The 24,126-nt window shown below is 43.4% G+C and overlaps 1 protein-coding gene across 2 annotated transcripts in view; it reads right to left on the reverse strand.

Moving 5' to 3' along the window:
* Positions 1–287: 287 nt before the first annotated feature.
* The window catches only part of Gdpd1 (glycerophosphodiester phosphodiesterase domain containing 1), a 37,434-nt gene continuing 13,595 nt past the window's right edge, over positions 288–24,126 (reverse strand). For both annotated transcript variants that reach the window (XM_057776845.1, XM_057776846.1), the window contains 7 exons: positions 21,553–21,598; positions 14,396–14,514; positions 13,774–13,863; positions 9,501–9,634; positions 3,807–3,866; positions 2,036–2,087; positions 288–1,662 (listed from right to left, as the gene is read on the reverse strand). In XM_057776845.1, the coding sequence (XP_057632828.1) occupies positions 1,540–1,662; positions 2,036–2,087; positions 3,807–3,866; positions 9,501–9,634; positions 13,774–13,863; positions 14,396–14,514; positions 21,553–21,598 (624 nt within the window). In that variant the 3' untranslated portion in view covers positions 288–1,539. The remainder of the gene's footprint in view (positions 1,663–2,035; positions 2,088–3,806; positions 3,867–9,500; positions 9,635–13,773; positions 13,864–14,395; positions 14,515–21,552; positions 21,599–24,126) is intronic.

Consider the following 24,126-nt stretch of genomic DNA (forward strand, 5'->3'; position numbering starts at 1 on the left):
CTTGAGGTAGGAGCATCCTGAGTTCAAGGCCAGCCTAGGCTACAAAAAATGAGACCTCAGAGATAAAGAGTCAAAGTCTGCTCTGATAGACTAGTTTGCACAAGTTGTCCAGCAAGAAGTAACTTCATAATTTATAATTCCGTTTTCCTTTATTTTCTTTATACTAGTGAGAACCCCCGGCTTACTCATTTATTCCTTAATTACCTCATTAACTGAAAAATTATACAAAACACACTGGAATTACAAATGTAAAAAAAAAATCAAGACCCTTGTTTTATTCTTGGAAAACTTTATTACAGTTTAAACAACAAAGCAACGGATGGGAGAGTAAGGCCATCCTTCACAGCTACCTGTGGCAAACCCCACACGAGAGACATAATTTAGGCAAAAGACGTTATTAGTCTATATTATAGTTACCTCCCAATTTGAGATCATGGGAAATCAGTCACACAGGTTAGAAACAGGTCTGCATGAAGTCCCATCAGAAAGCAGCAGAAGTGAGGCCTAACGTGGCTAAGCCTGCCGGCTTCTGATCCTCAGCAAACTGAGCTCCTGAAGATCGAGAGCAGGCGGCTCACGTTAAAAACACCCGCAACGAGGCTGCACTCCCACCGCCTTAACCTTTACTAGGACTGTGATATCACAATCGAGGTGGAGGTTTAAACAGTCAGGTCAAGCCCGAAAGGTAAGAATCGTTTATTTCTTTAGAGGAAACACAAAAGCATGACTAATTGGATCTTCTCTTAATTTACAATTAAAAAGTCTATTTTTGAAGACATAAAAAATAGTCGCAGCAGCACTGTCTAACATCTGAAAAGACCCCACACAGAGCGTCCCCATTAAGAACCGCAACTGCGAAGTCTGTTTCAGCCCACAGAGGCGATTTCTGCGTGAGTAGCGAGCCGTTTACTTGGGCGTGCCCTCTATGGTCGACTATTAGACCTCTGCTGTGGGGCTCTTCTTGCACTGTGTTTCCCTTTAACTAAAACGCACCTCGACATAACCGGACAATTCAAAGAGGCTCCAATGGCCTTCGATAATTTTCTTCTTCTTCTAAATAAAAAAATTTAAAGTCAGGGGAGCTCACTATGTAGCCCAGGCTGGCCTTGAACTCATCAGCCTCCCAAGTGTTGGGATTTGGGTGCATCACCAAGCCCAGCTCAATAATCTTCTTTTACTGGAGTTGATCTTATTCTCAGTGACGGCTAATGCCCAACGTGGCCTCAGTCTTTGATTTTAGATTTACAATAGAACACTGCATCATCACATAGTCATCTTGATCTGTGAGTGATCTACTTACGTCTCATAGCCAGTTATCTTTCAAAACAAGTTACCACTGTAAAATATGCAATATTGTTGCAAAAAAATATACAGTATAGAGAAGTTTCTACATTCTTACACAGGCTTTAAAATGAGGTAATGAAAACTTGACTGGTTAACCCTTTCTACCACTCGGGACGTCTCAGGGAAACACTGCGGACACACCTTTCCTCAGATCCTTCCATGTCATGTCACCCTTGAATAATGCTGAGGACCTTTTTATGCTGAAAAGCTATTTAAGAAATCCTTGAGCTTTGTTGGGTAGTCTGTCATCACTCCAGTGGCTCCCAAGTCAAACGCCCTTTTGTACTCATGTTCTTCATTTAGAACCCAAACATACACCTGGAAATTGGGGTTTAGGAAACAGAAGAAGAAATGTTAAACAGAAAACGATTTTATAGTTACCCGCCATGATCTCTGCACACTTACAGGGAACCTTATGAAGGTTGTAATTTTAAGAAATCATTAAGCTCTTTTTTAGAAATTCCATTTCCTCATTAGATACACACTACCCCACCTCTCTGACTTCAACCGATCTCATTTACATTGGGAATCTAGCTAATGACTTATCACTAACGGCAAGGAAGAGCATACAGTCCTCATTACAGTTGCAGCATCAAAGTCAGAGCTCAGACAGAGTGAAAAACCCTGCACTGTGGCTCGTGTCAAATGAGTGAGCGCTGCTATTTCAAAATGTACCAGTGCCCAGACTTACTTGGATGCCCCGGGCAGTGAGGTGGTCAAATAAAGCCTTCCGCATTAGTAAGCTAGAGGGAAAGAAGACAGCAGGTTCAGGAACATCTTCGTCTTCAGGACTAGAATTAACCTTCATCTTCTCGGTCAGTTTGTAGAGTTTAACAATTGCTGGTTTAATCCGAGTGCTTCAGCAATACAAGCAAATATTTCAAGTAATAATGGCTGTTACAAATTAATTTTCTTTTCTTTCTTTTTAGACACTCTCACTATGTAACCCAGCCTGGCCTATCTGACCTCTGACCAGCATAGATCTATCTGCTTCTCTCCCGAAAGGCCACACCCAGCTGGATGAACTCCTAACTTCTGACTGTTGGCCACCCAGAGACTGCTCTGGGGCCAATGGATGCTCCTTGCAGCATCACCTCCTTGAAGTGGAGGCTCCTCACTTTGCCTGCTGGAGCTGGAATGAGAGAGTGAGCTAGAAGCCCTGTTTCTGTGCCCAACTTTCCAAGTTAAGGTTGAAAATTCAACTTAACTTCTGCGTCATTACAGTTCCATCCCATATATTTTTGTATGTCTATTAATTGTAATTTTCTGTATCTATGGAAAATGATTTTAAACTACAAATCATTTAAACAAGATGGGAAGTAGTCATACTGGAAAATTACAGATAATATTTTTAAAAAATATTTTATTTTAAATTATGACTACGTGTGTGGTGTCTGTGTAGATGGATATGTGTGCACATGAGTACAGATGCATGGGGAGGCCAGAGGAGGACGTTAGATTTCTTGGAGCTGGAGTTACAGGAAACTGCAAGCGGCCTGACAGGGATTTTATAGACCAAACTCTGTGCTAGGGCAGACTGTACTCTTAACCACTGAGCCATCCCTCCAGCCCCTGCAGGTTAATGCTATTCCTATCCATTTACATGTATTACAGTGATTAAATATGAAAATCTAGCAATCATGAGCTTTAGTACCAATTACAATGTGTTCTTGAGGGGTTGGGGAGATGGCTCAGGGATCCAGAGGATCTGGGTTCAATTCCCAGCACTGTCACGGCAGCTAACGGCTGTTGGTAACCCCAAGATCTGACACCCTCACACAGACAAACATGCAGGCAAAACACCAATGCGCATACAAAATTTCCTAAAAATGTATTCTTGAAAACTAGGAATTAAAACAAGAATAAAATACAAAAAGAAAAGATTCCTGTGACATACAGGAAAGCTAAGGCTAATTTCCTAAGACTCCTGGACATCAGGCATCAGGACCTTGCAGGCAGGATGACATTTTGGTGGTTGTCAAGTTCTGGTGCAAATCTTTCCAAGACATGTGCCAGCAGGCACTACCCACCCTCACACATGTGTGCTGCCACAGACGCTTCTTTTCACCGTGATGGACTGTGGGTTTGTGGACACAGCAAGGGAGTAGATGGGAGCTGTGGTTTTTGCAATCTGGCTAGTAACTAGCTATACAACCTGGACGGAGATCACTAAGTGAACAGGGAGCCGCTTGGCTTTCTCATGGAGGTTGAAGGAATCGTCTCTCCAGGTTCCCACTAAGGCTCTGTGTCTAGCAACAAGGCAGGTCAGGATGCTTTCCCAGCCTGCTCCTGCTCACAAACGACATGAGGACAGATGGCACCATTCTCCGAGAGTCATACCCAATAAATACAGCGCCAGGGCCAGGGACTTGGGCTGGGAGGTAAAAGAGCTCGCCAAGCCTGCCAAGTCCTATCCCCGGCACCCATACACATATAGCCCCAGTAATAATTAAAGTACTTACGTATCAGAAAGCCAGATGAGAAACTTATGACCTTTGGACATAGTGTGTGGCTCTTTCAGCCTAAGGGAAGCAAAAGAAGTAAGAATCAGGAACACAGGAATGTACCAGCATGACAGAGCAAGACAAATTCAAACTGAAAACAGTACCTAGAGATAGACGGGAGGCAGAGGCAGGAGGATTGCTGTGAGTTCCCAGTCAGTCTGGTCTTCACAGTGAGTTCCAGGACAGAGAGAACTACACAGTGAGAGACCCTGTCTCCAAAAAACAAACAAACAATAAATAAAATTTAAAAATACTTGTCAAAGAACAAAAATAATAGAAATTTGGTTCTGTCTTCACTGGATTTAAACTGACTTACTAACACCAAACAAAGCTAAACAAAACTAATGAAAAATTAATTTACCAGTGGCCTGGTGCTTATCATATCTTATCTTTTGTTTTGACATATCTTTTTTATTCTGTACTGCTTGTTAAATTTATTATGTGGTAGATTTAATAACAACAAAAGGATGGAGAGATGGCTCAACAGCTAAGAGCATTGGCCAATCTCAAAGAGATACAGGTTTGGTTCCTGGAACCCATATGGTAGCTCACAACTGTCAGTAATTCCAGCTCCAGGGGATCTGACAGCCTCTTTTGGCCTGTGTAGGTACCAGGCACACATGTGGTTCATAGACATGTATGGGTAGAATATCCATACATACATAAAAAATTAAAGCCGGGCCGGGCGGTGGTAGCGCACGCCTTTAATCCCAGCACTCGGGAGGCAGAGGCAGGTGAATCTCTGTGAGTTCGAGACCAGCCTGGTCTACAGAGCTAGTTCCAGGACAGGCTCCAAACCACAGAGAAACCCTGTCTCGAATAACCAAAAAAAAAAAAATTAAAGCCGGGCGGTGGTGGCGCACGCCTTTAATCCCAGCACTTAGGAGGCAGAGGCAGGTGAATCTCTGTGAGTTCGAGGACAGCCTGGTCTACAAGAGCTAGTTCCAGGACAGGCTCCAAAACCACAGAGAAACCCTGTCTCGAAAAACCAAAAAAAAAAAAAAAAATAATAAAAAAAAAATTTTTAAACACTCAACCACACTGTTCTATGGATTGTCATCACTGTTTCTGGTGTGGTGGTGTCTATCTTTGGTCCTAGTACTAGGGAGGAAGAGATGGGGGTGGGGAGAATCTGTCTCTGAGTTTAAGGCCAGTCTGGTCTACAAACGGAGTTCTAGACCAGCCAGGGTTAAATAGCGAGGCTCTATCTTTTTTTTTTTTTTTTTTGGTTTTTTTTTTTTTTGGCTTTTTAAGAAAGGGTTTCTCTGTGGCTTTGGAGCCTGTCCTGGAACTAGCTCTGTAGACCAGGCTGGTCTTGAACTCCCAGAGATCCACCTGCCTCTGCCTCCCGAGTGCTGGGATTAAAGGCGTGCGCCACCATCACCCGGCGTGAGGCTCTATCTAAATATATATATTTGGACAAAAGTTGGATGCCTTGCTGCTGTTTTCATTTTGATCTGTTTCCCTTTGGGACAGGGTCTCGACTCTGAAGTGCTGGTATTACAGGTATAGCCACCACACCTGACTACTGACACTTTTTTCTTTTTTTCCTTTTTTTAAAGATTTATTTATCTATTATGTATACAACATTCTGCCTCCATGTATGCCCGCACAACAGAGGAGGGCACCAGATCTCATTATAGATGGTTGTGAGCCACCATGTGGTTCCTGGGAATTGAACTCAGGACCTCTGGAAGAGCAGCCAGTGCTCTTAACCACTGAGCCATCTCTCCAGTCCCTGATACTTTTTCTTTTAATGCTGGCTTTGCAGCTTTAATTTCCTTTACGCTTTGCATACCCCGACGCCCCCAGTCTCACTATGTAGCATAAGTTGGTCTTGAACTTGCAATCTTCATTCTTTTGAGAGCTAGGATTACAGAGTGCAGCACTCTGGCGGCCACAGATTTTATTCCTGCTTCCGTATTTGAAGGTCTGGACCCCGGGCTTTTAAATGACCTTTCCTAGGAAGGTCAACCTGGCATTCAAGCCCCACCCTGAGTGCCTTCTTCCAGTTTCTGAGGATGGAGCTGCACAGACACAGGCCAGGAAATCTCTGCCACACCTCATGCCTGCCAAGGCTTCTCTGTGTGCTTTCAATTTGTCACTTGTCAAACGGGTCTTCAGTGCTCCTTCGTTCTTCATTTCCTGTTTCTATTCTAACTTTTGCTGATAGTCTTGCTGCCCTCTTCTCCCCCGCCCCTCCTTCCCCTTCCCTCTCTCTCTGCATTCTCACACACAGGCTAAGCTGACTGAACTCCAGGGATCATCAATCTGTTTCCTACCAGCCTGTAGGTTACCGCTGCACAGACTGCCGCATCACATCTGGCTTTACGTGGGGCACATGGGACCTGAACTCAGGTCCTCATGCTTCGGCGGCAGTCACTTTACCCACTAGGCCATGTCCCTAGCCACCGCATTGGCACCACACTCAGTTTATGCAATTCTGGGATAAAATCTGGGGCATCATGGATACTAGCCTAGAGATTCTAACAACCAAGCTGCATTTCCACCTCCAATTTTCTTTCTTTTGTTCTGTTTTTATTTTTCCAGACCTGGTTTCTCTGTGGAGCCCTGGCTGTCCTGGAACGTGCTCTGTAGACCAGGCTGGCCTTGAACTCAAAGATCTGCCTGGCTCTGCCTCCGAAGTGCTGGGATCAAAGACGTGGGCCATCACTATCCAGCCTGATTTTTGCTTTTAACAGAAACTCTCAGTATAAAGTTTTCTTTAGGGCTGGAGAGATGGCTCAGAGGTTAAGAGAAGTGATTGCTGTTCCGGAGGTCCTGAGTTCAATTTCCAGCAACAACATGGTGGTTCACACCCATCTATAATGAGATCTGGTGCCCAAAACACTATATACATAATAAATAAATTAAAAATAAATAAAGTTTTCTCTAACGTTGGTCCAGATGGAAGAGCCCTGTTCAAAATTTCAGCAACCTAAGGGATTCATACCTCAAATATTAGTTACCTCACTAAATACAACTAATTATTTTATTAAATGTCCAGGATACTGCACACAATATCAAAACAAATAGAAATAATATTCTATGTCTTAAGTCATATTCACTGTGTATATACGTGAGGTATATGTCATGTGCGTTTGTGCAAGAGTGTGTGTGTGTGTGTGTACACGTAAAAGCCAGAGGCTGATAATGTGGAATCTTTCTTGATCAATTTTCACCTCTTTTTTTCCCCTTTGAGACAGGGTCTCTCTCTGGACCTTTACTTCACTGGCTTGGTCCAGCAGGCTGAGCAGTAAGCTCTAGGAATCTGCCTGTCTCCATTCCACAGTGTTGGAGCTGCAGATGATGCTGCTGTACCCCAATTTTAAATAGGTGTCAGGTCCTCATGCTTGCCCAGCAGGCATTTTACCAACAGAGCCACCTCCTTGGCCCTTGTAATCACAGTGCTTCTGCGCCCTATGTTTGTCCTGCAGTAACATTCACTTCCCTATAGAGTTCACTGAGCTATCTAGAGGACGTGGTGCTTCAGTCTAGGCAGGTACAAGCTAAACACTTCATTAATGAATGGTTAGAATCTTTCAGTACAGCAGATGAAAATGGCTTCTTCGCGGACAAGTGTTTTCTGAGGAGGGTGGAGCGTGCATGCCTGAAATCCCAACACTCTAGAGGCTGGGTAATAGGACTGCCGTGAGTTTAAAGTCGCCAGGGCTACACCAATGAGATGTGCGTGCGTGAGTGCGTGCGTGCGTGCATGTGTGTGTGTGTGTGTGTGTGTATACGCGCGTGAGCGTGTGAGTGAAAAGATATTTTTAGTTGTTTTGTCTAAGAAATATTCATGGAGACTTTTAACAAATATAATTGAGGGGCTGGAGAGATGGCTCAGCGGTTAAGAGCATTGCCTGCTCTTCCAAAGGTCCTGAGTTCAATTCCTGGCAACCACATGGTGGCTCACAACCATCTGTAATGAGGTCTGGTGCCCTCTTCTGGCCTGCAAGCATACACACAGAAAGAATATTGTATACATAATAAATAATAAATAAATATAAAAAAACAACCCCCCCACAAATATAATTGAGAACTCATAAAGTAAAAAGTTCATCACTGCCGGGCGGTGGTGGCACACGCCTTTAATCCCAGCACTCGGGAGGCAGAGGCAGGTGGATCTCTGTGAGTTCGAGACCAGCCTGGTCTACAAGAGCTAGTTCCAGGACAGGCTCCAAAACCACAGAGAAACCCTGTCTCAAAAAAAAAAAAAAAAAAAAAAAAAGTTCATCACTAAGAATCTCAAACAGTGAAAATGGCCTGCAATGAGAGCTAATGAGAGATGGTTCAGCAAGGTGCTTGCTACCAAATCTGATGACCCACGTGGTAGAAGAGAGAACTGATTGCTGATGTTGCCCTCTGGCCTCTACATGTATGTGTGCAGTGGCACACTTAGAGTACCCTCACGCACACACACAGTAAGTAAATGTAATAAAAACTTGGCTGGGTATCATGGGGTTGAGGGGGTGGCTCAGACAGTTTAAGTGCTGTGCTTACGCAAGCACGGTGACCTGAGCCTGATCCCCAGCGCCCACACTAAATGTGCACTTTGTAATCCTAGTGCAGGGAAGGTAGAGACAGGCAAGCCGGCCAACTAATCTAAAATAATCCGTGAGCCCCAGGTCCCAGTTAGAGATCCTGTCTCAAAAATAAGGTGGATAAATCCTAAGGAACAATGTCAGAGGTTAATCCCCCCACACACAAAGAAAACATGATCTAATTATATTAAGAAGCTTTTGATATCAGAATTCTTTTTTCTGTGGGAGACTGAACCAAGGGTTTCACATTTGATAGCAAGAACTCAACCACTAAAATATATCCTAAGTCCTACAAATATCTATTAATTTCCTGAAAATATTGCTAATATATTTCCTGAAAATTTCATGCATGTACTTTGATCACATTTTACCCCATCCCCATTCCCTTTGGACCATTTCTTCCCTCCACTAACCCCCGTCTTACGTTCACGCTCCCTCTATTTTTATTAAGCTCAGTTTAGTTAGGGTTGCTTACATGAGCCTGGGAGTAGAGTTACTAGAGCAGGGACAAGGTAGCTATAGCATGGAGGAACACTGACCATCTCCCCAGAAGCTGTCAACTGCCTATATTGGGGTGGGAAGGTCTATTTTTTTAAATTGTTGATATTTGCTTTAGTCTGTTTTTCTGTAGCTATAATAAAGTTTCAGAGGCTGGATTCTTCACATAAAAAGAGGTTCACACAGTTCTAGAAGCACCAAGCACAGCACTGGTATTGGTTTGCTTCTTGTAAGGGCTTTGGAGTGGAAGGAAAGCAGTGGGCGCTTGCAGAAGGAGGTGCTTGGACGTGCGGAGAAGCAGCAGAAGGAAACAGGGCAACACTCATTCCCACAAGATAGGAATCCATCTCCCTAAATTAGCTAATCACCTCCTAGGGGTTCTACCACCACTCAGCACAGGTGAGAGCAAACCCAAGTTTAGTGGGCTAAGCCCCGTGTGAATTACAGTGAAGATCAAGGTTAGAGATGGGAGAATCCACCCACACCCTGCACCAGAAAGGCCTGTGTTCGATCCCTAGCACCCAGGATCAAGCCACAGTGATGGGGATGACCAGAAGCCTTTCCGTGAGCACTCAGTAATGGCTGACCGGTAAAATGCATAAGGACTTACTTCAGTATGATAGAAGGCATTGGAATTTCAAAAAACTGCTCTCGAATGGGCACAAAGGGCAAGAGGCCGGTGAAGAAAAGGCCAAGGATGAGTAGCACACGCTGGAGGCTGAAGAGTATAGGAATATCGGAGTTCTGAAACACAAACAATGCTATATGTTACTTTAGTGAGCAGGATCATTTTATAAACCTCAGAATATATTTCCAAGACTATATGTTGATGACTCTTGCAGACACTTTCTGAATTATAAATATTCATTACAGTAACAACTCAGAAATAGCTAGTCCATAATCCTTAAGTGATTATCTACTTTGGAGCCCTGTGGAGCAACAGATGCCATTGAAGCCTCTCTGGGACTTTTGTAACACGGGGGTCTGTTGGTTACGTATGAACGAGAGAGTAGGAGAAAAACACCAAAACAACAACAAAAAAAGAGATAAATCTGATTCCCGTTAAAAATGCACAGCTCAGCTGGGCGGTGGTGGCGCACACCTTTAATCCCAGCACTTGGGAGGCAGAGGCAGGCGGAGCTCTGTGAGTTCGAGGCCAGCCTGGTCTACAGGGTGACTTCAGCCAGGACTACATAGAGAAACCCTGTCTCAAAATGACAACAACAAAAACAAACAAACCGATAAAGAGAGCACCTAGAGCGCACACACATCAATATCGTTGCGGATAAGTGACGGTTCTGCCCTGCTATGGATCGAGTAGGGAACATAAAGTATGGCACTGTGTACCGCACGCCCAGCGCAGGGGAGGCCGAGCCACAGGGATCTCAAGTTTGAGCCCAGCCTGGGATACATGAGACCCTGTTATAAAATGAACAGAATTTTGTGAATTAGAACGAGAATCTAACTCTTATTTAGAAATAACCACAGACCCACAGAGCGTTAGGAAGACAGAGTGTGATGTGTGTTTTTCTTGGTTTCTCCAGAAGGTGACGTGTGACGGGGCTGTACTAGAGGACCAAAGCCTGCTGACACTGGTGTGCTGCTGCTGAATAGATGTCAGATTTTATTCAGCTTGCATCGTTTTTCCTTTGTGTCAGCCCTTTTGACCTGTTTCCATCTGTGTGAGTGTGTGTGTTTAAACTCTGTGTGATCCGTTCCGTGTACAGGTTCCTATAACCACCACGAATGAGGTACAGAGTAGTCTATCAATGCTGTGCCCACTCCCTCCCCCTTCAGTCCCTGTCTCCTGGCAGCCACCAATCTGCAATTCACATCTACAGTTTTGAGAATGTTATATAGATGGAAACCCACAGCATACAATCCTTTTTAAAAGAAGGTTCTTATTTATTCATTCCTATTTGTGTGTGTGTGTGTGCGTGTGTGTGTACATGTACCTGTGTGTGTACATGTTTGTTTGTGGTGGCAGTACTTGTGCCCATGTTTGGAGGTCAACCTCATGCCTACTATGTGGATGCTGGGACTCAAATTCGGGCTTTAAGCTTGAGCAACAAGTGATTAATTTCTCTGGCCCCAGAACGTAACTTTTTAAATTTTATATGTATTTATTGGAGGGTGGGGGTGCATGTGTGGTATCAGAAGACAACTCTCTGCTTCCATAGTCTGGCGCCTGGGGGACTGAACTCAGGTCCTTAGGCTTGGCTGCAGAACCTGCTGAGCCATGCCACCCCATCAGTATGTAACATTCTGAGTGTGTGTGTGCACGTCTGTGTGTTTGAACCCAAGGCTTTGAGTATCACTAGGGGAAGTGTTCTACAACTCTTTTTACTTTTTTATTTTGAGAGAAGGTCTTGCTAAGTTTCCCAGGCTGGCCTTGAATTTACTTTGTGGCCCAGGTTTACCTTGACCTCCTGCCTCAGCCTCCAGAGTAGTTGGGATTACAGGCCTGAATTGCAAGCCTGGCTTAAGGCTGAGTTTTTCATTTATTTATGGTAATTATTTTTGTTTTCATTTTTATCTTTTAGACCAGGCTGACCTCAAACTCATATATCTGCCTGCCTCTGTCTCCTGAGCACTGGGATTAAAGGCGTGCGCCATAACACCTAAGCTTTACTTTTAATCTATTTTTGTGTATATGCATGGTGTACACAAGGTTGTTCATGGCACGGGGCATGAGTTGTAGATGGAGCAGCAGGCCGCTTCCCGCCGCCCAGGAGGGCTCCCAGCCACCGGCTAGCTCTACCCAAAATAATTACATGGAAACTGTATTCTTTTAAACACTGCTTGGCCCATTAGCTCTAGCCTCTTACTGGCTAACTCTCACATCTTGATTAACCCATTTCTATTGATGAGTGTAGCACCACGAGGTGGTGGCTTACCGGGAAGGATCTTACCCTGCGTCCATCTTGGAGAGGAGAGCTATAGTGTCTGCCTCACTGCCTTCTTCCTCCCAGCATTCTGTTCTGTCTTCCCTGCTTACCTATGTTCTGACCTATCAGGCCAAGCAGTTTTCTTTATTAATTAACCAATGAGAGTAACACATAGACAGATGACCCTCCTCCATCAATGAGTGGCAATCAGAGGACAACTTTGTGGAGTCAGCTTCCTCCTCCTACCTTTGCATGGGTTTGGGGATGAATGATGAAGATGAAATTGCTGGTTCATATGGAAACTGTGTATTTAGTTGGTTTTTTTTTTTTTTTTTTTTTTGGTTTTTCGAGACAGGGTTTCTCTGTAGTTTTGGAGCCTGTCCTGGAACTAGCTCTTGTAGACCAGGCTGGTCTGGAACTCACAGAGATCCGCCTGCTTCTGCCTCCCGAGTGCCGGGATTAAAGGCGTGCGCCACCACCGCCCGGTTTTAGTTGTTTTTTTTTTTGAAACAAATCCTCTTCAACTACTGAAGAAAGTGGTTGTACATTCCCTACCAGTAACTGAAGACAGATCCGGCTCCCAGGCACTTGTGCAATCATCATCTTTTGAAAAGCTGTGTGAGGATATAAAAAGCTAGCAAGTCAAGAGGCCTCCAGTACAGCCTCTCCCTGTCTGTGGTGAGACCTTAAAATATTATTTGATAGTGACCAGCTATGAGGGAAAAAAATTCTAGTTGTGAGTTCTTAAGACCTGAAGCTGTGTAGGCAACACGTGAGTTCTGTGGTCTCCTTTTGTTTACAAGATCCCTTGGGCCCTCAGCCCAGAGCTCATCGACAACACTTACTGGGCTCAATCGGGCCTCAGCGGCACTCAGTCACGGCATGTAGGACCCCGAGTGTTTTTGTTTTTTCTGCTGAGAAAAAAGGACTGTCCTAAAAGAGTTCTTTGAATCTATCTGAGATTTTCTACTTGTGTCATGATATTTTCTCCTACACTTTGATCTTATCTGTGTCCTAAAACAGGGGCCTCGGGCTTAGGATGTAACTCAGTGGCGGCCTGACATGATCCAGCAAATGTGTCGAGCTTGGCTGAATCCCAGTATCACAGGTAAATGAATTAATTGTATAAACAAAAATAAAAACAAATTCTAGGTCTTAAGACTTTTTTTTGGCATTTGAATTCTAAGTTCTATGAGCTCGTGAAAGTGGCTGGAGGGAAAGTGAAAAATCTCTTCAGAAACAAAGCAAAGCAGACAGACACATGTTCAACAACCAGGAAATTTTCAAAGGTGATGTCCATGTAACACTCATCACCTAGGCTTGAGTGTGGGGGTGGGGGGAGCAAAAACAACTTGGAAAAGAAAATAGTTTGTTTGAAATTATACACACATGTGATATAGTTCAGTGAACCAGTCTGATTTGTGGCAGACAGACAGACAGGCAGGCAGGGAAGAGAGGGGCCATGACTAGGGTAAGGAACCTGCTGATTTCCAAGACGGCCAGCTTCTTCCTCAGTCTGGCAGCTTTTGTCACCCACCAGCAGGCCCCCTGCAGAAGGACTAGCTCAAACAATTTGAGGCCTGATCAGGACGTGCCACACAACAAACACAGCCTAATCAACCATCCTGAAGTTCAGGAGGGCACTGATTCTTCAGAGGCTTTGAAAGCCCCAAGCCTCAGGAAGGCCCTGGATTGTCAGCTTTCTGAGCCCCGCCCCATCCCACCCCCTCGACTTTTTCTCTGCAGATTGCTGCTACCTGGGGCACTTCTGACCTTTTCTGTGTTTTAATTCTTTAACAGGCAGAGAAAAACGAACCCAGTCAAGACCCCTGGACTGTATCACAACAAACAAGCTGCCAGATGCAGTCCGCCATCTTGAGCAGCTTCTGGCTGGTTCCTTCCAAGCACACATGAGCTGTGAGATGAGGGGGTTTTGCTGACTCCTGTTTCCATGAGTCAGACACAGAGCTGGCATCCCGGGTGACCAAAGCTTACCTCTTTGTAGCACTTTTCTACGATTTCAGAGCTGGCATTGCCCCACACTGTTAGGTGCTCTCTCTTATACTGCTTCACCAATTCTGAGACCTACATGGGAAATTCAAAATTTTACACATATGCCTATGTGTAAATCCACCTGTATCATTTTACTTTAAAATGGGTTACAATCAATTATCTGCCAATAGACATTATAAAATTGTGGAAAAACTGGCAAGTAAATTGAGGCTATTTTATGAAATGCAAAATTATTTACATTTACCACTCTAAAATGAATTAGAATAGGACTACTTAGTAATCTGGCATAAACGATTCCTGAGTGAAACAATTTAAGACTGGTAGTCAATTATAGAAACGTCAGGATGGCTGGAGCCCAAGAGAGCTTACTGTTATCCTGGGCAGGGATAACCCAGCTCACTCTGAAAACAGGGCATAGGAAAGTTTCGAGGTGACCTTTACGGGCATGACTTTAGACACCTCGATCACTATCAGTCTCTCATCTACTCCAGCCTTATTTAGTTTTTGAAATCAAACAATGCTGAGCCCCAGAATATCGCATTTCCCCACACACCAGCAATCTGTCACCTACCCTGACCTTACTGAGACAATGTCCCTACCATACCTTCTTAATCAGCACATTGTTGTTGACTTTGATGTCGATGTTAATGGGGGTCTCAGGAAAGGCCTCAAACACCTCTTTCAGCAGTGGAATTCGGTTATCTTTTCCTTCACACTTGCAGGCTGAGAAAATAAGATTTTTAAACGGTAACTTCCATTCTTAAAGGAGAACTCTTCCTTAATGGTTGAATTTATAGTACATGTGCATGACAAAATAAGACCAAGAATAAGGAAAGAAAGGTCATATGAAATATAATAACACAGACATGTCATCGTGAGCACTCAGTGGCTTCCTTCTTTCCTCGTGTCTTTGGTTTTTAGCCTGCAATTTTTTTTTTTTTTTTTGGTTTTTTCGAGACAGGGTTTCTCTGTGGTTTTGGAGCCAGTCCTGGAATTAGCTCTTGTAGACCAGGCTGGTCTCGAACTCACAGAGATCCGCCTGCCTCTGCCTCCCGAGTGCTGGGATAGCCTGCTATTTTTATGTCCGTAAAAATATTTTTATGTTATACTTTTAAATTTTGATTACATTTTTTATCTTATTTTTGTTGTTTTTTGAAACAGGATTTCTCTGTGCAGCCCTGGCTGACCTGGAACAACTTCTGTACATCAGGCTGGCCTTCAACTCTCAGAGATCTGCCTGCCTCTGCTTCAAGTGCTGGGATTACAGGCGTGTGCCACCATGCCCAGCTGTGATTTCAATTTTTTAAGTTTTCAAGATTACTAGAGTCACATGAAGACTGTAAGAAACAGTCCACAGATCTACACACTCTTTGTCCAGCTTTCCCAATGGCAACATCTTGCAAAACCATACACCATACAAATACTGACACTGATACAATCCACTGATGCTATTTTCTCGCTGGCTTCTGTCTCACCTTTTGCTTTGTGCTGCTTGGGATAAACCCAGGGTCTCACACATTCTAGGCATCTCTCTACCACTGAGCTACATATACCCTGCTGATTTTTAAAATTTTTCTTTGATTGTGGTTTTTGAGACAGCATCTCACACAGCCCATGATGACCTTGAATTCACTAGGGGGAGGGGAGCTAGCTGTCCTTGAAAGACTGATCCTCTGGCCTCAACCACTCAAGGGTTGGGATTAAGCATGTATGTGACCTTGTTCAGACTGTCATTTATAGTATGAAGTTATTTAAAGGTTTAAAAAAACTCTATCGAATAGCTATATAATAATTTAATTACTTTATTAATTTGAAAGAGGGTCTCACTCTATAGCCCTGGAACTCGCTGTGTAGACCAGGCTTGCCTCGAACTCTCAGAGATCTGCCTGTTTCTGCCTCTATAGTGCTGGGATTAAAGATGTGTGCCCCCACATCCAGATAATTATTTTAATTTAACCAATAATTATTGAGACTGTTTTGCTATAAGATTATCATAGAAGTTTTCAGAGACTTGAGAATAATTCTTAGGCAAAACTAATCCAATAACTTAACTTGTTAAATTATTTAAAAATACATTTTTTGTTTTTGTTTTTCGAGACAGGGTTTCTCTGTAGCTTTGGAGCCTGTCCTGGAACTAGCTCTTGTAGACCAGGCTGGCCTCGAACTCACAGAGACCCACTGCCTCTGCCTCCTGAGGGCTGGGATTAAAGGTATGTGCCACCACTGCCTGACCTAAAAATAAATTTTTAAAGAAAGATGGACAGATGGCTAGCAGTTAAGGGCACGTACTACTCTTCCAAAGGACTAGAATTCCGTTCCTGAAACCCACAATGGGTGACTTGCGTTACAGCACTCGGGAGGCAGAGGCAGGCGGATCTCTGTGAGTTCGAGACCAGCCTGGTCTACAGAGCTAGTTCCAGGACAGGCTCCAAAGCCACAGAGAAACCCTGGCTCGAAAAAACCAAAAAAAAAAATAATAATAATAATACAAATGAATTTTTTTTTTATTTATTTTTTTTTTAGTTGAGACAGGGTTTCTCTGTAGCTTTGGAGCCTGTACTGGAACTAGCTCTTATAGACCAGGCTGGCCTCAAACTCACAGAGATCCATCTGCCTCTGCCTCCCAAGCGCTAGGACTAAAGACATGCAACACCATTGCTCGGCTCAAATGAATATTTTTTAAAATGTATTTAGGGACTGGAAAGACCACTCAGCGGTTAAAAGGATTGATTAATCTTTCCAGAGGACCCAAGTTCAATCCCTAGCACCCAAATGGAACCTCACACCTGTCCGTAACTCCAGCTCCAGGGGATCTGATACCCTCACACAGACATATATGCAGGCAAAACATCAATGAACATAACATACAAACAAAATTTTAAAAAGATGTGTTCATTTTCTTTTATGTGTATGAGCATTTTGCCTGCATGTATGTATGTACACAAAATGTGTGCCCGTGGCCAGAAGAGGCTGTGTGATGCATTGGAACTGGAGTTCTGGATGGTTTGCTAGACACCATGTGGGTACTGGGAACCAAACCCAGGTCCTCTGCAAGAGCAGCAAATATGTTTAACCACGGAACCATCTTTCCTGCCCACATCTGTCAAATAACTAACATCAATGTAGTTTAATTCAAAGAAAAGAGTAATAAAAATTATGTATAAGGCCAGGCATGGTGGTGAACAACTTCGGGAGGCAGAGGCAGGTGGATATCTATGAGCTTAGACCAGCGTGGACAGCCAGGACTAGGTAGAGAGACCGTGTCTCAAAATAAAAAGTACAGACAGGCTCCAAAGCCACAGAGAAACCCTGTCTCGAAAAACCAAAAAAAAAAAAAAAAAAAAAAGTACAAACGGTGTCCCTGATGGCCAGTAAGATGGCTGAGTAGGCCAGCGTTAGTGGCGCATGCCTTTAATCCCAGCACTTCAGGAGGCAGAGGCAGGTGGATCTCTCTGAGTTCAAGGCCAGCCTGATCTACAAGAGCTAGTTCCAGGACAGGCTCCAAAGCTACAGAGAAACCCTGTCTTGAAAAACCAAAAAAAAAAAAAAAAAAAAAGAGAGAGAGAGAGAAAGAGAGAGATGGCGAGATGGCTAAGTGTATAGAGGTGCTCACTGCCAAGCCTGAGGACCTAGGCTATTTCCCAAGACACACATGATGGAGGCAAAGGACTGAGTCCCACACGATCGCCACACACACAGATATGACCACCTAGTCCTAGCCCCCACAATAAATAAATAAAATAAACATTAAAATCTTTGAGAACAAAGCTAATAGATAAAACATAGATCCAAGAGCTCAAATAGAAAGAAACTGATTATTGCATGATTAACTGGAACCAGTCATGAACAAAGGTATATAGCCCCTAGGCTTTTTAGTCATAAAGTTAAGTTCATCAGTAAATTCGTTCTGCATTTACTATTTTTTTTTTTTTTTGGTTTTTTGAGACAGGGTTTCTCTGTGGTTTTGGAGCTGCATTTACTATTTTAAAAAATATTGAGAAGAGCTGAGTGCGCGTCTATCTCACAGAACTGGGAGGCAGAGGCAGGTGATCTGAGGTCAAGGACAACCAAGGCTACACAGAGAACTACTGTCTTGGAAAAACAAACAAACAAACAAAAAACCCAGAACAAAACAAAGCGAACCAACCAAACAAACAAATCTTGGGATGGATATCTAGCACTTATACAAATGAGTTTAAATTTATCACAGACTATATAAATCATGTAAAAATCCCTATGTTTAAAAAGGAAAAACTTGGGCTAGAGAGATGGTAAGATCAATTTGCTGCTCATGCAGAGGACCTAAGTCGGTTCCCACCACTCACATGGTGGCTCACAACCATCCCTAACTCCAGTTCCGGGAGTTCTGATGCCCTCTTTTGAACTCTCAAAGCACCAGGCATGTAGTGCGCATGCACACATGAAGGGAAAACATTTATACACATAAAAAATAAATCTAAAAATCATTCTTTAATGTAGAAAACTTAGGCTAAGAATGCAGAGTAGATGGTAATATTTGTCCAGCATGAGGTGGTGGTTTAGAAGCCTCCCAGCACTGCCTAAACTGGTCACTGTGATCCCAGCACTGGACAGAGTGTGAAGAATTCAAGGTCAGTTTGGCGGTGGTGGCACGTGCCTTTAATCCCAGCACTAGAGAAGCAGAGGCAGGTGGATCTCTGTGAGATGGAGGCCAGCCTGGTCTACAGAGTGAGTTCTAGGACAGCCAGGGCTACACACAGAAACCCTGTCTAGGGGACGGGGAAGGAGTTGCTGTGGTCATGGTGTCTCTTCACAGAAACAGAAACTCTAAGACAGTACCACATGTTTGCAATCCCAGCACTTAGGAGGCTGAGGCAGGAGGATTGCTATGACTTCATAGCCAACACGTCTGACAGCTAGTCTGAATTACACATCAATACCTTTGTTAGAGGCAGGCGGATCTCTGTGAGTTCGAGGCCAGCCTGGTCTACAAGAGCTAGTTCCAGGACAGGAACCAAAAGCTACGGAGAAACCCTGTCTCGAAAAATCAAAAAAAAAAAAAAAACAAAAAACAAAAAAAAACCCTTTGTTAGAGATATAAGTGAAAACACACAAAGAGAAATAGATAAAAGGGCTGATACAAGGGGTCTTTTCGTATCTCTGGGTATTACATTTAATGTCAAAATCACCAATATCTATCTAATAAATCTTTTTATTTTTTAAATCTCTATTTATGCATTTGTGTGTGGGTGTTGGGTCCCCTGAGACTTAGTTAAAAAGTATCACACAAGGGTACTGGGAACTGAATCCCAGTCCTCTGGAGGGGCAATATGTACTCTCACTGCTGGCCAGCTCTCCGTCCCCTAGAGTTTATTTCTCTCCTAAAGCTAATTTAAACTGATTTCTGTTACTAACAACCTAAACATTGTAGGCATGATACCCTAGTTCTGTTATTAAAGCAGTACCTACTAGCTGCATGGGGATTCTTAAATTTAAAATACCTAGCTAGGCAGCGGTGGTACAGGTCTTTAATTCCAGCACTCAAGAGGAAGAGATAGGCAGATCTCTGAATTCAAAGCCAGCCTGGTCTACAGAGTGAGTTCCAGGACAGCCAGGGCTACACAGAGAGACCCTGTCTCGAAAGAGTATTTCCTCAAATCAATATAGATTAAAGAGCCGGGCGGTGGTGGTGCACGCCTTTAATCCCAGCACTCTGGAGGCAGATGCAGGCGGATCTCTGAGAGTTCGAGGCCAGCCTGGTCTACAAAGGGAGTTCCAGGACAGGCTCCAAAGCTACAGAGAAACCCTGTCTCGAAAAACCAAAAAAAAAAAAAAAAAAAAAATATATATATATATATATATAGATAGATAGATAGATAGATAGATAGATTAAAGATACTTAAGTGAAGACAAATCAGACACGTTAGATTGAATCCTGCCTTACAAATAGATGGTTTTCATTCTTATTCGATTATTAATTTTTATTGTTTTAATTTACCTCTGTGTCTGTAAGCACATGTGTGTTTCCTGTGGGTGCTGGAAAAGGCTGGAGGAGGCCAGAGGAGGTATGACATTCCCTGAAGCTAGAGGCCGGCAGTTGTGAGCAAGCCAATGTGGGTGCTGGGAACCAAACTCAACTCCTCCGGGAGGAACACCAATCACTCTTCACCACTAAGCGAGCTCTCCAGCTCTTTGTTTTCATGTTTTGAGACAAGGTGGCCCTAGCTGCCCTGTCTCGCAAATATCCAGTAACTTTTAGGGGTCCCCCCTTTTATTTATCTTTCTTCCTCTCCCCTAAACCTACCCTGCTTTTGGTGTTTAAAGAATAATTTAAAATTTAAAATTATGCATATGTGTGAGTACCTAAGTATGTATATATGTGTGTGTGAGTGTGTGTGTGTACAGCATTCATGCAGAAGCCTTTGGAGGTCAGAAAAGGGCATCGTTTCCTCTGGAACTGGAGTTGTAGGCAACCACATGGGTGCTGGGAACTGACCCAGGTTCTCTGCAAGAGCTTCAAGAGCTCTTAACTGCTGAGCCCTCTCTCCAGAGCCAACCTTTGCTGTTTTGGAGAAAAGGACTCACTTCATACTCCAATCTGACCTTGTACTTGTGATCTTCCTGCCTCAACCTCCAGTGTTAGGATTGCTTTCAACTCTAGCTCAACAAGTACTCTACCACTGAACTATATCTACAGCCCTATACTGGCTAATTTAAAATTGTCTCATGTGGTAGGCACAGTTATTTTAAAAATGGATATGAATAAATCCACCGGGGTCTGTGAGATGGCTTGGAGGTTAGAGGTGCCTTCACCAGGCCTGACAACCTGGGTTCAATTCCTACAGGATGATAAAGGAGAGAATCAACTCTCACAAGTTGTCTTCTGATCTCCGAAGGTACATCATGACAAGCTTGTATACACACATGCACACGCGCACACGCACACACACAGTTAATTAATTAATTAACAAAATTTAAAAGTCTCTCACAACAATGGTGACGACAAAATAACAGGGTTGCCGGGTGGTGGTAGCACATGTCTTTAATCTCAGCACTTGGGAGGCAGAGGCAGGTGGATCTCAGTGAGTTCGAGGCCAGCCTGGTCTATAGAGTTCCAGGACAGGCTCTGAAGCTACAGAGAAACCCTGCCTCAAAAAACCAAAAATAATAAATAAATAAAATAAATAAATGCTACTTTAAAATTTTTAAACAAATATATCAGAATCAGAAAGGATCTACAAGAGGTCTTTCATTTTCTTTTCTTTCTTTCTTTTCTTTTTTTTTTTTTTTTTTTTCGAGACAAGTACCGGCAATGCCATCAGACTTGCTTTAGACATACATAGGAAGCAGTAGTACAAAGCCATCAAGCATGGTGGCTCAATTATCCAACCCCCACCCCTCTGCAGACTGAGGCAGGACAACTGTGAGTTTGAGGCCAGTCTGGGACACACAGCAAATTTAAGATACAGACTGAGACTATCGTAGCACACACACCCTGCTCTGCATTCACACGCTAAAAAGTATAAGGTATCTCCAAGAATCTAAATTCATATAATTATTATGGTATTCAGGCTTCAATTAGCTGTCAAGTGACTTTAAGCTAAGTGATACAGTTCAATCTTTAGGCCAAATAATCTTAGAATCAGACAGTCATCAAAGTTTTAGACTTGCAGGTCAGAGGTCAGGTTAGAGGGCAATACTATTAGCAAGAAACTACTATGATTCTCAATAGAAATGAATATACTTTAATGTCAGCATTTAAACCATAAAAAGAAAGGTTACCTCTCTGAAAGGGGACATCCAGTTTGCAAAGGTAGGGCGGGAGCTCCTTAAAAAGATATGATGAAAAAATAGTTATCTCTCAAAAACAAAAAGCACTTTGGTGTTTCACATGACAAAGATTTAGTATCTTTAAAAAAGATTAAGACGTAGCATACATTTAAACACAGCATCCTTCAGCTTTCCAGAGGCAAAATCATGATAGAATTACTTAGACACCACCTACAAGAAATCTGGAATACTTAAATTTATAGTATGTTTTTTAAAGGTTTTGCCTCCTCACATTTTAAAAAGATTTGTTTTTATTATTTTTAATTATGTGTAGGCGTGTGTGTGTGTGTGTAGATGACCTTGAAGGCAAGAGGTGTTGGATACCCAAGAACTAACTGGCTGATGTGGGGGCTAGGAACTGAACTCAAGACCCTCCTACTGCTGAGACATCTCTCTGGGCCCTAAATTTGTATTACTATTATTATTGTTGTTCTTGTTGTTGATGATGATGATTTGAGACAGGGTTTCTCTGTGTAGCCCTAGCTGTCCTAGAACTTGCTCTCTAGACCAGGATGGCCTCAAACTCAGAGATCCGCCTGCCTCTGCCTCCTGAGTGCTGCGATTAAAGGTGTGCGCCACCAGGTCAGGTAGAGGCACAACTTTTGAGTGCTGTAATTATAGGCATTTGCCCTCACACACATTACAGAATTTGGTGCACAACACACATAATTAGTAGTGAATATAAAGCTGTAGAAAACCAACAGAGTATACCAACAGACTATAGCATATTAATGTCAGGCTTTCTCAGGGCACAGAAGCAGACACTAGTCTTAGTGTTTACTGTTGTGACCATAGATAGATTATATGATTTAAAATGTTTTGTTACTTTTATCTAGCATGTGTGTGTGAGCCTGAGCGTACCGCGGTGCATTCACACAGTGTAGAGGGCACAACACAGGAGTCAGCTCTCTCCTTCCAAGAGAGCTTCCAGGGATAGAACTCACGACTATCAGGCTTGGCCTCAGAATGCCTTTATCCACTGGGCCATCTTGCTGGCCCAGATGGTTTTCCCTTTCATTAAATTTCTTTCATAATCGGATTTTTAAGACTCTAAGCGAGGTCAGAAGAGAACTTCTGGAAATTGGGTTTCTCTTTCCACTTATTTGGAAGTAGGGTCTCCTTTGGGGTTTCTGTTGCCCTGAATGCTTGGGGCTAGCTGGCCCCTGAGCTCCCGTATGATTTTCTTCTACCTCCCATCTTGTGGTCGGAGTGCTGGGATTACAGACACACAGCACTTCATTTTTTCTTTCCTTTCACCTGGGCTTCTTGATCTGGGCTCTGGAGATCAAACTCAGGGTGTCTGCCTTTCCTGGCAATCACCTTTCTCTGCTCAGCTATCTCGCTGGCCCTTTAACAGATTTTAAAATGATGCTTTCCTACATTGGAAGGCTAAAACTAACTCCTATGTTAAATGTGACTCAAATACACAACTTGATTTGCAATGCAATTTCACATTTGATGACGGATACTTTATCAAAATATTTGTGTAAGTGGGGATAGAGCCAGCAGAGTGCTTGCCTAGTGTGTCTCTGAGGCCCTGGGATCTAACTTCAACATCCATGTAATCTGGCACGGTGTTGCGGTAGTTTGGATGTTATTGACCCCCATGATCTCAGAGGGAATGGTGCTATCAGGAGGTGTGGTTTTCTTGGAGTGGGTATGGCCTTGTTGGAGGAAGTGTGCCACTATGGGGGCAGACTTGGAGATTTCCTATGCTCAGGATACCGCCAGTGTCTCAGTCAACTTCCTGTGGCCTGCGAGAGGTAGGACTCTCAGCTACTCCTCCGGCACCATGTCTGTCTGTATGCCATGTTCCCTGTCATGATGATAATGGACTGAACCTCTGAGACTGTAAGCGAGCCACCACGATTAAATGCATTCTTCACAAGAGTTGCTGTAGTCATGGCCTCTCCTCGCAGTAATAGAAATCTTAACTACAGCAGTGGTGTATACCGACAATCCTAGCGCATCTGGGAAGTGAAAGCAGGATTATCAGGAATTCAAGACTATCCACGGCTCCACAGGGAGTTCATGGCCAGCCTGGGCTACATGCGACTCTGTCTAAAGGAAGAGATGAAGCAGGTCCCCACAGCTGCATTGGAACCACACAAATTCCTTGCTGCATGCCAAGATACTTTAACATTTTTTTCCTTTTTCACATATTTTAATCACTGTCATTCCTTAGGGATTTGTTGTTTGGGTGGTTTGGGTTTTGTTTGCTTCTTTTCTATTTTATAAGTATTTTGCCTGCATGTATGCCTGCGTACCACTTATGTTTGATACCTACAGAGGCCCAAAAAGTGAGTTGGATCCCCTGGAACTGGAGTTACAGACAGCTGTGAGTTACCATGTGGGTGCTGCGAACAGAAACAGGGTCGTCTAGAAGAGCAGCCAGTGCTCTCTACACTGAAGCCATCTCTTCAGTTCCTGTTTGTTTGTTTTGAGACAGGAGCCCAGGCTGGCCTCAAGCTTTGGACAAGCAAGCTTCCCAAGCGCGGGATTACAGCTGTGAGCCATAAAACCAGC

The sequence above is a fragment of the Chionomys nivalis genome, chromosome 7, assembly GCF_950005125.1.
Source record: "Chionomys nivalis chromosome 7, mChiNiv1.1, whole genome shotgun sequence".
Lineage (NCBI taxonomy): Eukaryota > Metazoa > Chordata > Mammalia > Rodentia > Cricetidae > Chionomys > Chionomys nivalis.